This window comes from Colobus angolensis, unplaced genomic scaffold (genome assembly GCF_000951035.1).
Source record: "Colobus angolensis palliatus isolate OR3802 unplaced genomic scaffold, Cang.pa_1.0 Scaffold316, whole genome shotgun sequence".
Classification (NCBI taxonomy): Eukaryota; Metazoa; Chordata; class Mammalia; order Primates; family Cercopithecidae; genus Colobus; species Colobus angolensis.
The window spans coordinates 1,530,823-1,546,317 of record NW_012116444.1 but is presented as its reverse complement, the minus strand read 5'-3'; the positions used below and the strand labels follow the sequence as shown (position 1 = coordinate 1,546,317).

The window sequence follows — 15,495 nt, the reverse complement described above, 5'->3', positions numbered from 1 at the left end:
CCTCGCCTGGCTAGTTTTTTGTATTTTTTTAGTAGAGACAGGGTTTCACCGTGTTAGCCAGGATGGTCTCGATCTCCTGACCTCGTGATCTGCCCATCTCGGCCTCCCAAAGTGCCAGGATTACAGACTTGAGCCACCACGCCTGGCCTAATTTTACTTTTTTAAATTACTGCAGCTGCTAAAAAATTTTAAATTTCACATATGGCCCACATTATACATTTTTTGGATAGTACTGGTTTTGAATGTAGATGCCATCATAGCAGTGACTGTGTCTTTCCTGCTCTAACTCAGCACCCAACACAGGGCCTTGAGAATGTAATAGATGCTCAATAAATAACCATCAGATGAACAGCTGGCTCTGATAGCTACATAAGGCAATACAGGCCTTGGACTACAAGACAGGAGGCCCTCACCCAGATCCTAGCCCTAATGGAAAAGCAGGTGTGTGACTTTGGGCAAGTCACTGAACCTGCTTGGGCCTTGTTTTTGTCATCTTTAAAATGGAAATAACATTAACATCTGCCTTATAGGGAAACTGCACAGGCCAAATGAAATAATGTTGATAAAAGGGTTTTGAAAGGGTAACACAGATGTCAGGTCCCTCCTGAATGCTACTATTCTCTTCTAGTAATAGTTCCAGGAGAAGTGAGATGCAAAAAATACTGAAACAACAGGGTAAGAAATTGACCGATAAAATTCCTACATCTGATGTTTCCATTCCGGCCTACATTAGAAAATTCAGACAGAGACAGGTGCAAGCTTGAAATTCTCACATGAGCGGAAGTTTCAGCATTCATGACTCCCTTTTCCCCACGGCTCACCAAACACAATTGACATAGGGACTTGCAGATACTTCTTTGAGGGACTACGAAAGCGTAACGCAACAGGAGAAGGCCATCTCTGGGTGGCTGCCGAAGCAGCGAGAGAGGCTGAGTTTACCACCCCACCAGGAGCTCTTGGCTTTGCAGGAAAACTGTAACCATGGGTGACTCTGAAAGGTCAGGGGAAAATTTCCATAGTCACAAAATCTTGTAGGCATTAGTCCTCGTTAACTATTCCAGGAGCAGCAGGCAGTGACCCACAGTTAAGAGTGTGAACAGCCCCTGATTCTGCCAGGCAGTCAGGGTATCAGGCAGGGGAAACCCCAGACGACTCTTGGACAGGCTGTAGCTTTTTAGTGACATTGGAAGGAATTCACCATCCCAGCTAGGTATCTTCTTCCCCAAATCAAAAAGATCATTTCAAAAAGGAAGAGAAAAAGAAAGCGTCCTTCAGCAGGGGATATTTAAGGAGGATCCTGGAGGAGGCGATTGCAGAGTAGCTTAACCCACAGCAGAGAAAGAGCAAATCCAACAGCCCACAGCCACAAGCCAGCAGGACAGCAGCACCACAATCGTTGCTTTCAAGAGATCCAAGCCTAGACTTTCCCCTCAGTCCTGCAAGGTGCCCCATAAGCCCCAGAAGTCGCCCATGACTTACCATCTGCGAGGCTACCCCACCGAGCAGAGCGCAGCAACTTCCCCTTTGCTCAGAGGGTCTGACTCCCGTCTCTTCTCTCAGGGCTGCTGCCTGTGACGTGCCAAAGCCAAGCTCTGAGCCCCTTGGGACTACTGTGTCATGACCTGCCCATAACGGTCCATAATAGCCTGTAACAGACCACAGGGCCTGAGCTATCGCAGGCTCCTGTGACCCAAAACCCAAAGAACAAGACACCAGGCATGGAACAAAGCTCAAAGCTGGGCTGCACAGCAGAACCAACCTGAAGGCTTTTTGAAATTCATATTCCCAGGACAAACCTCTAGAGTTTCCTCTTCAGTAGGTCTAGGGTGGGGCCCAGGTACCTACATTTTAAACATAGTGCAGGGAAATTGCCAATGCTCAGCCTGACTTGGGAATTTCTGGCCTGGTGCACTCGGGGAAGCTTCATTTTCTCTGATCCTTTCTCTTCCTTGAGCTTTCTTCATTCTTTGTCTCCGAGTGGTGAGGGAAGACTTAGGGGAGAAGCAAGGAAAAGTGCAAGCTTTCTAGGCCCAAAGGCCCTGTGTTCCAAAGTGAGTTCCAGTGCTTACCCCAGTCATTTAACCTCTCTGAACCTTAGTTTTCTCATCTGTAAAATGGTGCTGAAACCATCTGTGCACTCGGGGTTGTGGCAGGAATAAATACATGTAAAACACCTGATGCATTACACAGGATAACTGTCATAAAAAGCATTCATCTTCTTATGAACTTGTTCCCTGAGGGGAGGAGGGTACAAGTTCTCCATACGACTAACTTTGCAAGAGAAACTGCAAATGTAAACAACAGACTGAACCAAGCGTAAAGGGAAGAAAATAAAATAAACAGCAGTAAGGAAGGCGGTAGATTCAGGCTGCATGGGGGAGAGTGGGGAGATGCTGAGACCAGGCTTGCAACCCTATCTCTGGGGGCTCTATAGCAATATGATCCAGAGAAAATTAACAGAGATTCACAAAGATTTAGGCATGAAGCTGTATGAAGATTTATTGCAATATTATTTATAAAAGGGGAAGATTTCAGGAAAAAAGTTTCTTTTTAAATTTAAGAAAAGTTACACAATGGAATATTTTCAGCTATAAGAAAGAAGAAAATCTTGTCATTTGTGACAATGTGGATGAACCTGGAGGACATTATACAAAGTGAAATAACCCAGACACAGGAAGGCAAATACAGTATGATCTCACTTATATGTGGAATCCAAAAAAGTCGAACTCACAGAAGCAGAGAATACGACAGTGTTTACCAGGGATGGGGCAAAGAGGGGGACTGGGGAGATGCTGGTCAAAGAGTTAAACTTTCAGTTTTAAGATTAATAAACTCAGGCCAGGTGCGGTGGCTCATGCCTGTAATCCAAGCACTTTGGGAGGCCAAGGCAGGAGGATCATGAGGTCAAGAGATCGAGACCATTCTGGCCAACATGGTGAAACCCCATCTCTACTAAAAATACAAAAATTAGCTGCGTGTGTTGGCACGTGCCTGTAGTCCCAGCTACTCAGGAGGCTGAGGCAGAAGAATCGCTTGAACCTGGGAGGCGGAGCTTGTAGTGAGCCCAGATCACGCCACTGCACTCCAGCCTGGGCAGCAGAGCGAGACTCTGTCTCAAAAAAAAAAAAAAAAAAAAAAAATGAATAAACTCTGAGAATCTAATGTCCAGCATGGTGATTATAGTTAATAATACCACATTTTTTACTTGAAATTTGCTAAGACTAGATTTTAAGTGTTCTCACCACACACACACACACACACACACACACACACAATGGTAACTATGTGTGCTGATGTATGTGTTAATTAATTTGATTGTGATAATCATTTCACGAAGTATACATATAAAAAAATCACTTTGTATACCTTGAATATATATAATTTTTTGAATATATACACAGTTTTTATTTGTTAATTATACCTCAATAAAACTAGAAAACATTAATTAATTAATTAGTTAATTAATTTAGGAAACATTTTGGAATCCATTTGATTAGCTGAAAGCATTTTTAAATATTCCTTTATTTTTCTTTTTCTTTGAGACAGGGTCTCGCTCTGTCTCCCAGGCTGGAGTGGAGTGCCAGAATCACAGCTCACAGCAGCCTCGACCTCCTGGGCTCAAGCAATCCTTCCACCTCAACCTCTCCGGTAGCTGGGATCACAGGCACAGGCCACCACGTCCAGCTAATTTTTGTATTTTTTGTAGAGATAGGGTTTCCGCCACATTGCCCAGGCTGGTCTTGAACTCCTGGCCTCAAGCAATCTGTTCCCCTCAGTCTCCCAAAGTGTTAGAATTACAGTTGTGAGACACTGCACCCAACCCTTATTTTTTCTTTTAAACTGTAGTTTAATATTCAGACTAGAACATTAATATCAACAAAGGAAGGACAGATGTAGACATATAGACATATCCCTCTAAATTTTTCCCATGGAAATCAAAGGCAAAATATATGACACTTGTGGGTACCATGAGAGCTTCTGAAACACAATGGGAATGGAGAGGGAGGGGTGAGGCAAAGAGAAAATAATGCATATAAAGAGGCAGACAAGATCTCCATTGTAATACTATTAATAAATAATATTGGAAGAATTCAGCTTAACGCTTCCCTGCACCCTCAATACACACACACACACACACACACACACACATATCACACGAATGAGAACTTTTGCAAAAACACTGAATGTCACCCACAGAGTCCTTTCCCACACAGTCTAACACAATCTATTTTTATATTCCATTGAGATTTGAAGCAAAGAATACAGCTCCAGTAAAAAGAGGAAATAATTTCTGTGCTGTACCTGGGGTTTTCTCACTTCCTTATTTTAAAATAATCTTCCAGCTAGTCCAAAAATTCAGATCAACAGTCCAGTCTTCTATGCAGACATTTTGGAACTAAACTGAAGCAGTTAAAAAGGTTCTCGGTAATTTGCCATCTTCTTAGAAAACTTACAATGATATATTACATCGCTGGAGGCTAGAAGAAACCTTCCAAATCATCTGATCCAACCCTACCATTTTATAGATGAAGAACTTGGGAAATAAACTGGCTGATCCAACACACTGAAGACTCTAATTAAAACATCTGCTTAATTTTAAGGTGGCTGACAAATTTCGAGAGTGGGGTGGGAAATAAAACTTCCAAAACATATTTTAGTAGTAATTTTGATCAAGGGGTTTATTAAATGAAGAAAGAGTAAAGATTGTGATCCCAGTAGCACCCCATCCCAACAACTAGAAACCTGAGAGACTGAAAACTGCCAGAGTGAATGCACAGAATCTATGAACAGGGGCAAAGGAAGAGAATGCAGGAGCTCCACCCTGAAGTCTGATGGCTTAAGCACCAAACACTGGCCTAATTTTATACCTAATTGATGGGTGTCCAGGAGTTGCCCTGATGTGATGGTGCCTCCATTTCCAGAGAAGTGGAGATTTGAGAAAATACTTCCCATGCGACAGAGGTACATGACCATTGACCTGACAAAAGAAAGGTGGCTTAGACCCCTTGTTGGTACTCAGTGGTACCTGGACCAGCAGCATCAACATCACCTGTGAGCTTGTTAGAAATGCAGAATCTGGCTGGGCGCAGTGGCTCATGCCTGTAATCCCAACACTTTGTGAGGCTGAGGCAGGCAGATTACTTGAGGTCAGGAGTTCAAGACCAGCCTGGCCAACATGGTGAAACTCCATCGCTACTAAAAATACAAAAATCAGCCAGGCATGGTGGCGCATGACTGTAATCCCATCTACTCAGGAGGCTGAGGCAGAAGAATTGCTTGAACCCAGGGAGGCAGAGGTGGCAGTGAGCCGAGATTGCGCCACTGCATTCCAGCCTGGGTGACAGAGCAAGACTCTCTCTCAAAAAGAAAAAAAAAAAAAAAGAGAGAGAAATACAGAATCTTGGCCTCACCCAAGGAGTCAGTGTATACATATTTACAAGATCCCCAGGTCCTTCTGTGCACATTAAAATTTGAGAAGCATTGTTTAGCTAGCACAGCAGCAAAAGAAAGTATAATTGACTACCTGTTATCTAAGTTTCAAGAATAAAATAACCGCCTCTACTCTATTACCCACTCCACTCTCTTTGATCTTTAAGCTTTACTTTAAACTTTAAATGGTCTAAAATTTAGCCTAAATTTTAAATGGTCTTAGTGAATATCTCATTAAATAGTCCTTTTTATCAAAAGGTATCGCAAAGTTAAGAAAAATATACATATAGACATGTAAATATTCTGGGACTTTTACCATTTTAAAGGGTTACATAAATCATAAATTGAGGTATTTTTCCTGCTATTTACTGCTGGGGTCCAGGAACATGACCAGTATTTCTTCAGTTGGGAGTCAAAAACCTCAGGTATACCAGGTGAAGGAAGAAAACTGAATTCAGAAGAGAAATGTGTTCCTGGTGAAAAGGGGAACTTCTTGTAAGGGAACGTTATGATCAAAAGGCTGTAAAGGTCACATGGCCCAACCCTGGTCCCAAAGCTAAATCCCTTTACAGCACATCTGCAGCATCTGCTCTCTTACTCCTGGAAATGTGGTGCTTACCACCTTCGAAGGCAACCCATTCCACCTTCACACAGCTCTAAGAATTAGAAAGTGTTTCCTAAAATTTGTCTTCCTGTAGGTTTCAATAGCTCTACAATCAATAACTCCACAATTATTGTCTCTACTATTAGTTCATCCCCATTATCAATTATCCATTGCACTTCTCTCTTTTTTTTTTTTTTTCTGAGAAAAGGTGTCACTCTGTTGATCCCCAGGCTGGAGTGCAGTGGCTCAATCACAGCTCACTGCAGCCTCAACCTCCCAGGCTCAGGTGATCCTCCCACCTCAGCCTCCCAAGTAGCTAGGACTACAGGTGCACATCACCATGCCCAGCTAATTTTTGTATTTTTTTGTAGAGATGGGGTTTTGTCATGTTGTCCAGGCTGGTCTCAAACTTCTAAGCTCCACAAAAATCCTTCTGCTCCAGCCCTTCAAAGTGCTGGGATTACATGCTTGAGCCACTATGCCCAGGCAATTTCTTATTGGGATTTTTTTTTTAAACACAGAAAGTCAAAGAAACAAGTTTCATGTATTTATTTCTCATGGGACTGGGCAGCTGGTGGTAGTAACATATATGAAAATATTAACTTTTGCTTTTATTTTGAGGTGCCTTAGGAAAACCTCATTATGCAAGAGAGGTATTTTTAAAAGATGGGTTATCACAAGTTATAGGAAATGTACCTAAGGACACAATTATCCCAGAAATGTAGTTTATTTAGGGAGAGTACTGTCTTTAGACACTATTCTAGCCCTAAGCTTCCTGGGAGACAAAGCAGGTATGAAATGGGGCAAGAAGGTCATACTTCAAAAATATTTAAGATTTTCTGGCCTAGGTGAATCAGATTTTTAGCCTGGGAAGTGTCTTACATCTGCCATGTACAGAAAGGGAAGCTGGAACTCAAAGAGGCAAAATGACTTGCTCAGTATTAGGCATCTGGTTAGCAGCAGAGCCGGGGTAATGCAGTGTCCCTAACCCTGGTCAATGCTCTTTTTTCTACACTGCCAGACTCTGAGTATCAAGTTTGTTAAGAAAGCTTGTCCAGCAAAACAAATCAAGAATATGGCATCAGAGTCAAGGCCAACCAAGGGCCATGGCTATGGAATACCCAAAAAGCAAACCCAAACCATCCTAGCACCGACAGAGATCCTGAATCCCCAAATTCACAAGCCTAATACCAGATAAGAAAGTTATATTGGGGTTATAAGCCTTCCTTCTTCCTCTTTCCTATAATTCCATTTGTTCCCTATATCCATTGATTCTGAACTGCAAAGATATCCCACTAAGCAGCTTATTTTAATCTCCCATTAAAATAATCTCGTTCTAATGAGAAGTTCCTGCTCTCAGAATAGGAACACTCCGTGAATTAGTTCATTCTTTCCGAGATACTTGAAGCTAAAGGCTCATAGCATACTGAACTAGAGTCTTTGGTAAAAAGTGAAATACTAGAAGAGATCAATTTATCCAGGCATTGAATCACTGGACACATCCAAACAATATTAAAATAATCCTTTTTACTATCTACTTCAAAAAAAAAAACACTACTGTAATTTTTTTTTTTTTTTTTTTTTTTTTGAGATAGAGTCTTGCTCTTTCGCCCAGGCTGGAGCGCACTGGCACAATCTCGGCTCACTGCAACCTCCACCTCCCAGGTTCAAGTGATTCTTCTGCCTCAGCCTCCTGAGTAGCTGGGACGACAGGTGTGCACCACCACAACCAGCTAATTTCTGTATTTTTTTAGTAGAGACAGAGTTTCACCATATTGGCCAGGCTGGTCTCGAACTCCCGACCTCATGATCCACCTGCCTTAGCCTCCCAAATTGCTGGGATTACAGGCATGCGCCACCGCGCCCAGCCACACTACTGTAATATTTTAAAGAACAATCTGTTACAGCATACAGTGTGAGATGCCCAGTCAGCGGGAATACATCCATGGTGGGTTCCAGGGGCTGGCCTGTGAGATCCTAATGGACTGTTGCAGTGACAAACTCATCCACAGAAACAACCAGCTGTGTCTTAGTTTTTTGTAAGTTAGGGCAGATCACAATTCCTTCAAAGTAATGAAAGACAATCATGCAAAAATGAATTATATGCTTTTTCCATCACTGCCTTTCTAAAGTAACGATAAGCAAACCCTAGAAAAAGTACTAATCCAGGTCCCAGGATTTCAGGTGAGACATGTCTTACATTCACACCAGTGATTTATGTTACAAAATTAGATGGAATCTTACTTTGTTAAAAGATGTGGTCATATTCATTGGTTTAGAGTAGGCAATTCCAGGGACAAAAGCACCTAGGAAGTTACATTAGCTTTTTAAGGTCACTGAAAATTAGTAAATTCTTGATTTAGTTTATCAGATGGCATAGGGGTGGGTGAGACAAATTAATGCCCAAGTCACACCAGGGATAACTGAGGCACAGTTAAATCAGGGCCATAATTTTCCAGGCTTCTTTGCTGGCGTCAGGTATATAAGATCTTGTGTGGCAAGAGAATAGAATATAAACGTATAGCCCATTCATAGCCCATACTGAGGCAAAAATAGAAAACAAAAAGAGGCCGGGTGTGGTGGCTGATGCCTGTAATCCCAGCACTTTGGGAGGCTGAGGCAGGTGGATCACCTGAGATCAGGAGTTTGAGACAAGCCTGACCAACATGGTAAAATCTCATCTCTACTAAAAACACAAAAATTAGCCAGTGTGGTGGTGGGCACCTGTAATCCCAGCTACTCAGGAGGCTGAGGCAGGAGAATCACTTGAAACCGGGAGGTGGAGGTTGCAGTGAGCCGAGATCGCGCCATTGCACTCCATACTGGGCGTCAGAGCAAGGCTCTGTCTCAAAAAAAAAAAAAAGCAAAAAGAGGAAGAAAAGCTGTGACATGTGTCCATCCCAGAGCATGTCTTCTGTTATTGTTAATCAGAGTGTGTGTCACACTTCCTGGGGCCACTGAAGTCACTAACCCTCACAGAAAGGATCGGAATTTTCCTACTCTAAAAGGAGAAACAGGGCAAAATATAGAAGCTAGGCTGATGGGAAATAGAGAAGAGGGCTATTTCTCTACAAACACGTTATCAAAAAAAAAACAATGCTTTGGCCAGGCACGGTGGCTCATAGCTGTAAGCCCAGTACTTTGAGAGGCTGAGGTGGGTGGATCATTTGATATCAGGAGTTCAAGATCAGCCTGACCAACATGATAAAACCCTTGATATCAGGAGTTCAAGATCAGCCTGACCAACATGATAAAACCCTTTCTCTACTATAAATACAAAAAAGTTAGCCAGGCATGGTGGCACACACCTGTAATCCCAGCTACTCAGGAGGCTAAGGCAGGAGAATCGTTTGAACCTGGGAGGCAGAGGTTGCAGTCCGCTGAGATCGCACCATTGCACTCCAGCCTGGGTGACAGAGAGAGACTCTGTCTAAAAAAAAAAAAAAAAAAAACTTTTTTGACAAAAATGTGAAGGTCGCATGATGATAAAATGGAAGTAACATATAAGCAGGAGAGTGGGCAGTCTCATTCCTCACACCAACAGCAAACTAAGTCTCTGCCTCCCACCCCCACTACTTTCTAGGCTGGAACTCTGTCTTGTGTCTTCCAAGGTATAGAAAATTCTAGAAAGAAGGCTTTTGCCCTAGTACAGAAGACAAGGGACAGTGTCCTCTTCCTCTCCTGACAGTCCAGGAGACCTGTCCTGCCCCTACCCCACCCCAGGAATAGGCCGCTCTAAACCCATAAATATGACCAGGTCTCTTAACATACTGAGATCCCTGCTCATTTTGGAATATAAACTTAGACCTAGGACCTGGATTCATAAGTCTTCTAGGGCTTGCTTATCTTTAGAAGAAATGCTTACCTTCGGAAATGGCTTTTTTCACAGCTGCCACGTAGGTCTCTGGCTCATCGTCACAGGTGAGCTCCTGCCAGTGGGCCCAATCTGGAAAGAAGTCTAGGAACTCCTCGCTGTCCCGCACCCCGCAGAGCAGCCTGACCACGCGTTGCGGAGGATGGAAGGCTCTCTGCAGCAGAGGCAGCAAGGCCGGCTGGTGGAAGTGCTGCACCAGCTCCGCGGACAGCAGCACCACGACACAGCGGGTGCTGAGGAAAAGGTTTAGGTCCTCTGCCGAGAAGGAGGCCTCGGGGCCCAGCCTGTGAGTCAGTATCTTCTGGCTGCAGACTTGCCGACTGGACAGGAACAGGGTCTGCAGATACTGGCACCATTCCTCAGCATCCGGGCTGTAGATGATGAGGATGTCGCATCCTCTGGGCACCCCTGAGCAAGAATGAGGCACAGAAGCATGTTAGCACACCTGCCCTTCTAGGTGGCTCCCCAGAATCCAGATGCCAGGTCTGGCACCCACAGTCTGTCATGGTGTGCCTTCAGCACACCAGCACACCTCACTCACTCATTTCTTTCCCCATTTACAGTCTGTGTTCCAATCATACCAGACTCCTTGTCTTAGACCAAACATACCACACTGTTTTATTTATTTATTTATTTAGAGACTGAGTCTTGCTCTATCACCCAGGCTGGAATGCAGTGGCCCAATCTCAGCTCACTGCAACCTCTGCCTCCCGGGTTCAAGCGATTCTCCTGCCTCAGCCTCCCAAGTAACTGGGATTACAGCTGCCCACCACCACTCCAGGCTAATTTTTGTATTTTTAGTAGAGATGGGGTTTCACTATGTTGGTCAGGCTAGTCTTGAATTTCTGACCTTAAGTGATCCACCCATCCCCGCCTCCCAAAGTGCTGGGATTACAGACTTGAGCCACCAGGCCCGACCCCATACCGTTTTAGATCCTTGCACGAGTTATTGCTTCTGCCTGGCATGCACTTTCCCCCGACACCTGATGCAGTATGAGATTGTAACAATAACAATAATAATAATAAATAATAATAATCCCAACAGCAAGCACTTATATAGAGGTTACTATGTTCCGGCACTCTTCCAAGCACATTGCCTACTAAACTCATTACATCTTCACAGCAACTTTAGAAGGTAGGTACTATTATTGGTCCATTCTTTAAAAAAAATGAGAAACCTGAGGTGTGGCAGGTTAAGTAACTTGCCCAAGATTCACAGTGGCCAAGCAAGGATTTGGGTTAAATTAGATATTTCACATACACTGCTAAGCATAGTGCTTGTCATGTAGAAAACACTCAGGAATTGGTAGCTGGTGTCATTATCCTCACATGAATATAAATAATGTATAATATTAAAGTGCATGGTAGTTGTGGTTGAATTAATGCTGTCACCTCCACAATACAATCTGCAAGGTGTCCCTAACCACACCTGGCCCATAACATAGGCTTTCTTCCTCTAACAAAGCATAAATGCCAAAAAGAGAGTCAAAAAGGGCTTTCAGGGATCACTTGGCCCAAACTCCTCATTTACAGATGAAAGAAACACTTCATCTAGGAAGGTTAAGGGACTTGCTCAACTTCACACTCTAGATTATTGGCAGAGCCAGAACTGATGCTCAGGTTGTTCCCTGGTTCCTAGTCCAGCCTCCTTCCCAACTCACCTGCACCACCCATCAGGAACTATGTCAAGAATCTTACGAGTAATAAGTCATAGCTTCCAATTACCAAAGTTCAAAGAAGCTTGGCTCTTAACATAACTGTTACCACTGTTTTGGCTCATCATCTCTCCATGAATTCAACAAACTGTTCTGTGCGTGGTTTGGAAGAGGTGAGCATAAACTGTCCGCATGACACAACAGGAAACTCAGAGAAGGAAGCTGGTCACATTTTATGAAGGTTGGGAACCATCTAAGTTGTAGACTAAAACAATTAAACGCTAGGCCTGGGCCGCATTTCATTGATGTTTCTTGTTGAAAAGGACAGAGGCAGGACTTAGGCAAGACCTTAAGGCTCTGAAAAGATCATAGGATGAATCCTCTTTCCTGCCCCCATCCAACCCACCACTATATTCAAACCAAAAAGCAACATGTACAACGCAAGCCCAACATAGCTCTGATTTCCTCCAGGATGATATTACCAAATTTTGAAAAATAGCAAATAAAACGAACGTTTGCAGTTTCATTCTTTTTTCAGCTCCCCTGATTTTCTGGAGCCCTACTCCAGTGCTAATATAGAGCCCAGTAGCCTTCTCAGCAGGAGCAAGCTGATCAGCCTGAGAGTATTTTTGAAGGGAAGGTGTACAAATCTTCTAAAACGTCAATCTTAGACAAACAGTATGGAACTGGAGAAAACTAGTCAACAATTCTGATGATGACCTGGACATTCGTGGTTCTACAGAGAACTCAATTGTGATCACGGTCTGTTCCCTCAACTGTGAATATAATGGTCATTTTCAGGAATGCCTACCCTGATTCCAAAGCTTACACAGATTAAGGACAAAAATTTAATGCACCAGCGCTGCAGCCTTCCATAAAAATAAATAAATAAATAAAAATATTTGCTGTTTGATCTTTTTTTCTCTGTATAGAATATCTCTTTATATCTCAATGGAAAAATAATTTCAAGACTATAGAAGGCATAGCATTGGCAAAGCTACATAACTATACAGTAAACACTGAGAAGCAGAGTTAAAGTATCAGAATATTTTTACCTTATTTCTGTCCTTCCTTCGTATGTGGCTGGTTTATCTTAAGAGGCAAACGTTCTTCTAAGTGTGAAGTGTTACTGCAGATGTGTGTGCATGGGCACGAGCCATCAGGTAGGAAACATGCAAGACTTTACACTTCATTATAATATTAAGGATGCAATGCTAGTGATGCTGTGCAAGAAGCCTGGAGCATTTTGTAAAAATGCAAAAGTGAAAAAGGATGGCCACCAGCTTCCTCCACATACATACGTGTATCATGTCAACAATTTGTGCAATAGAAGGAGAATAAAATCTCAGGAAGGGATGGTTGTGGTCCCATATACTAGTGATGAAGAAACCATAAGTAGTGTTTTCTTTTTTTTTTTTTTCTTTTTTTTTTTTTCGAGACAGAGTCTTGCTGAGTCCCCCAGTCTGGAGTGCAGTGGCGCGATCTCGGCTCACTGCAAGCTCTGCCTCCCGGGTTCCCGCCATTCTCCTGCCTCAGCCTCCCAAGTAGCTGGGACTACAGGCGCCCGCCGCCACGCCCGGCTAATTTTTTGCATTTTTAGTAGAGACGGGGTTCGCCGTGTTAGCCAGGATGGTCTCGATATCCTGACCTCATGATCCGCCGGCCTCGGCCTCCCAAAGTGCTGGGATTACAGGCGTGAGCCACCGCGCCCGGCCAAGTAGTGTTTTCAATAGGGTTGGCAAGTGATGGCAAAATGAAGAAGAGAGAAGAAAAAAATATCTTAAGCACAAGTAGAACCCTTAAGAAGGCAGCTTGGGGCCAGGCCCAGTGGCTCATGACTAATCCAATCACTTTGGGAGGCCAGGGTGGGCGGGTTGCTTGAGCTCAGGAGTTTGAGACCAGCCTGGGCAATATGGTGAAACCCTGTCTCTACAAAAAATGCAAATATTAGCCAGGCATGGTGGTGTGCTCCTATAGTCCCAGCTACTCAGGAGACTGAGGTAGGAGGATTGCTTGAGCCTGAGAGGCAGCTTGGGTTTGGGGTATTGACTGACTTAGTAGAAAGGCAACAACTTTACACTGTTCTAAAGACCACATGGCCATGAGTGATTACTCCAATTTTATGAGAAGAATTTAGTGACCCAAAAGTAAGTGAACATTTTTAAAATGATAAACTCTAGGGCCACTGAGGGAATGGGTAATCATTTCCCCCTGGATCCTGCCTCCCCAGTTAACAGCATATCCTGCTCCTCTGTTAACAGCACATCATAATACTTGCTATTTATTAAAGACTCCAAGTCAAGGGCTGGCCGCGGTGGCTCACACCTGTAATCCCAGCACTTTGGGAGGCTGAGGCAGGTGGATCACCTGAGGTTGGGAGTTCGAGACCAGCCCGACCAATATGATGAAACCCTGTCTCTACTAAAAATACAAAAATTAGCTGAGCATGGTGACATGTGCCTGTAATTCCAGCTGAGACAGAAGAATCGCTTAAACCTGGGAGGCGGAGGTTGCAGTGAGCCAAGATCGTGCCATTGCACTCCAGCCTGGGTAACAAGAGTGAAACTCCATCTCAAAAAAACAAAAAAAAAAGACTCCAAGTCATCAAGAAAAGTTTAAATTGTGATTCAGCTCTGTTTCCTGAGCACTGACCATGTGTTAGTCACTCTGCTAAGCATCTCATGTACATTATCTCATTTAATCCTCAGAACAATCCACAAAGTATATGTTATCAAAAAGCCCCATTTTACAGACAAAGACATTAAAACTTGTTGAAGATTTGCTGCTACTGCTGCCCAAGCACACACCGTTAGTGCCAGAGCAGGGATCTGACTCCAAAGTCCGTGCTCTTAATCTCTAAGTTGCACTCAATTTAAAAAGTCAAGGAAATACAGAATATAGTTTAAGAAATACAGTTAATAAAACACATCTAGTGCCATGGGTTTCTCATACCATTCTCCAATGAAAGGATTCAGGATTCCTTAGAGAAATGATAGATTCTAGGAATGAGTCTAGGATTAAATATTTCCTGGGGCAGGAAATAGTCAATATGAGCCTGGAGCATCTTGTAGTGCCAGAAAGTAACAACTGCTCAAACAAAAATTCAATGACAAGCATATGTCAAAGGAACACATGAGTCAATTGAAAGCGCCCAGTGGCAAAAGCTGGAACCATTTGATCAACAAAACAAATAAAATAATATTGAATTATAACTCAAAGCATAAAAGAAATATACAGGAGTCCATACTGATACGAAATAAATAATTGAATAAATACATTGGGGAAAAAAGACAAATCTCCCATGCATAACAATTCTGAATAACTTATGTAGATAACTCCACCCTCAAGGAGGTAGAGTGTAACTCCTTATACAAAGAACTTAGTGTGGGCTGTGTCGAGTGAGTTCTTTCCAAACAGCACAGTGTGGAAAAGGAGGAAAAAAAAAAAGTAAATTTACAATAGAGAAACCCAGTGATCAAGGTCAGCATCGACAGTCACAGATCACGTTGAGAGTGTGTGCCCTGAATACCATGGGCTGAGACTCGCACTTCACCTCTGTGTTCTTCCTCCCAGAAAGCAGCACCCCAGTCTAATTATGGGGAAAAATATCAGACAAATCCCGACTGAGGGCCATTCTACAAAATAACTGACCAGTACTCCTCAAGACTGTCAAAGTCATCAAAAACAAGGAAAATCAGAGAAAATCACAGCCTTGAAGGGCCTAAGGAGACACGCCTACTAAATATAACATAGTACCTGAGATGGGCTCCTGGAACAGAAGAAGGACATTACATAAAAACTAAGGAAATTGCCGGGCATGGTAGCTCAAGCCTGTAATCCCAGCACTTTGGGAGGCCGAGACGGGCGGATCACAAGGTCAGGAGATCGAGACCATCCTGGCTACTACGGTGAAACCCCGTCTCTACTAAAAA

The 15,495-nt window shown here is 43.2% G+C and overlaps 1 protein-coding gene across 1 annotated transcript in view; it reads right to left on the bottom strand.

Moving 5' to 3' along the window:
- Nucleotides 1-15,495, bottom strand: part of PIK3AP1 (phosphoinositide-3-kinase adaptor protein 1) — a 127,672-nt gene that overhangs the window by 106,836 nt on the left and 5,341 nt on the right. The window contains exon 2 of the mRNA XM_011951203.1: nucleotides 9,900-10,316. Coding sequence (XP_011806593.1) covers nucleotides 9,900-10,316 — 417 coding nt within the window. The remainder of the gene's footprint in view (nucleotides 1-9,899; nucleotides 10,317-15,495) is intronic.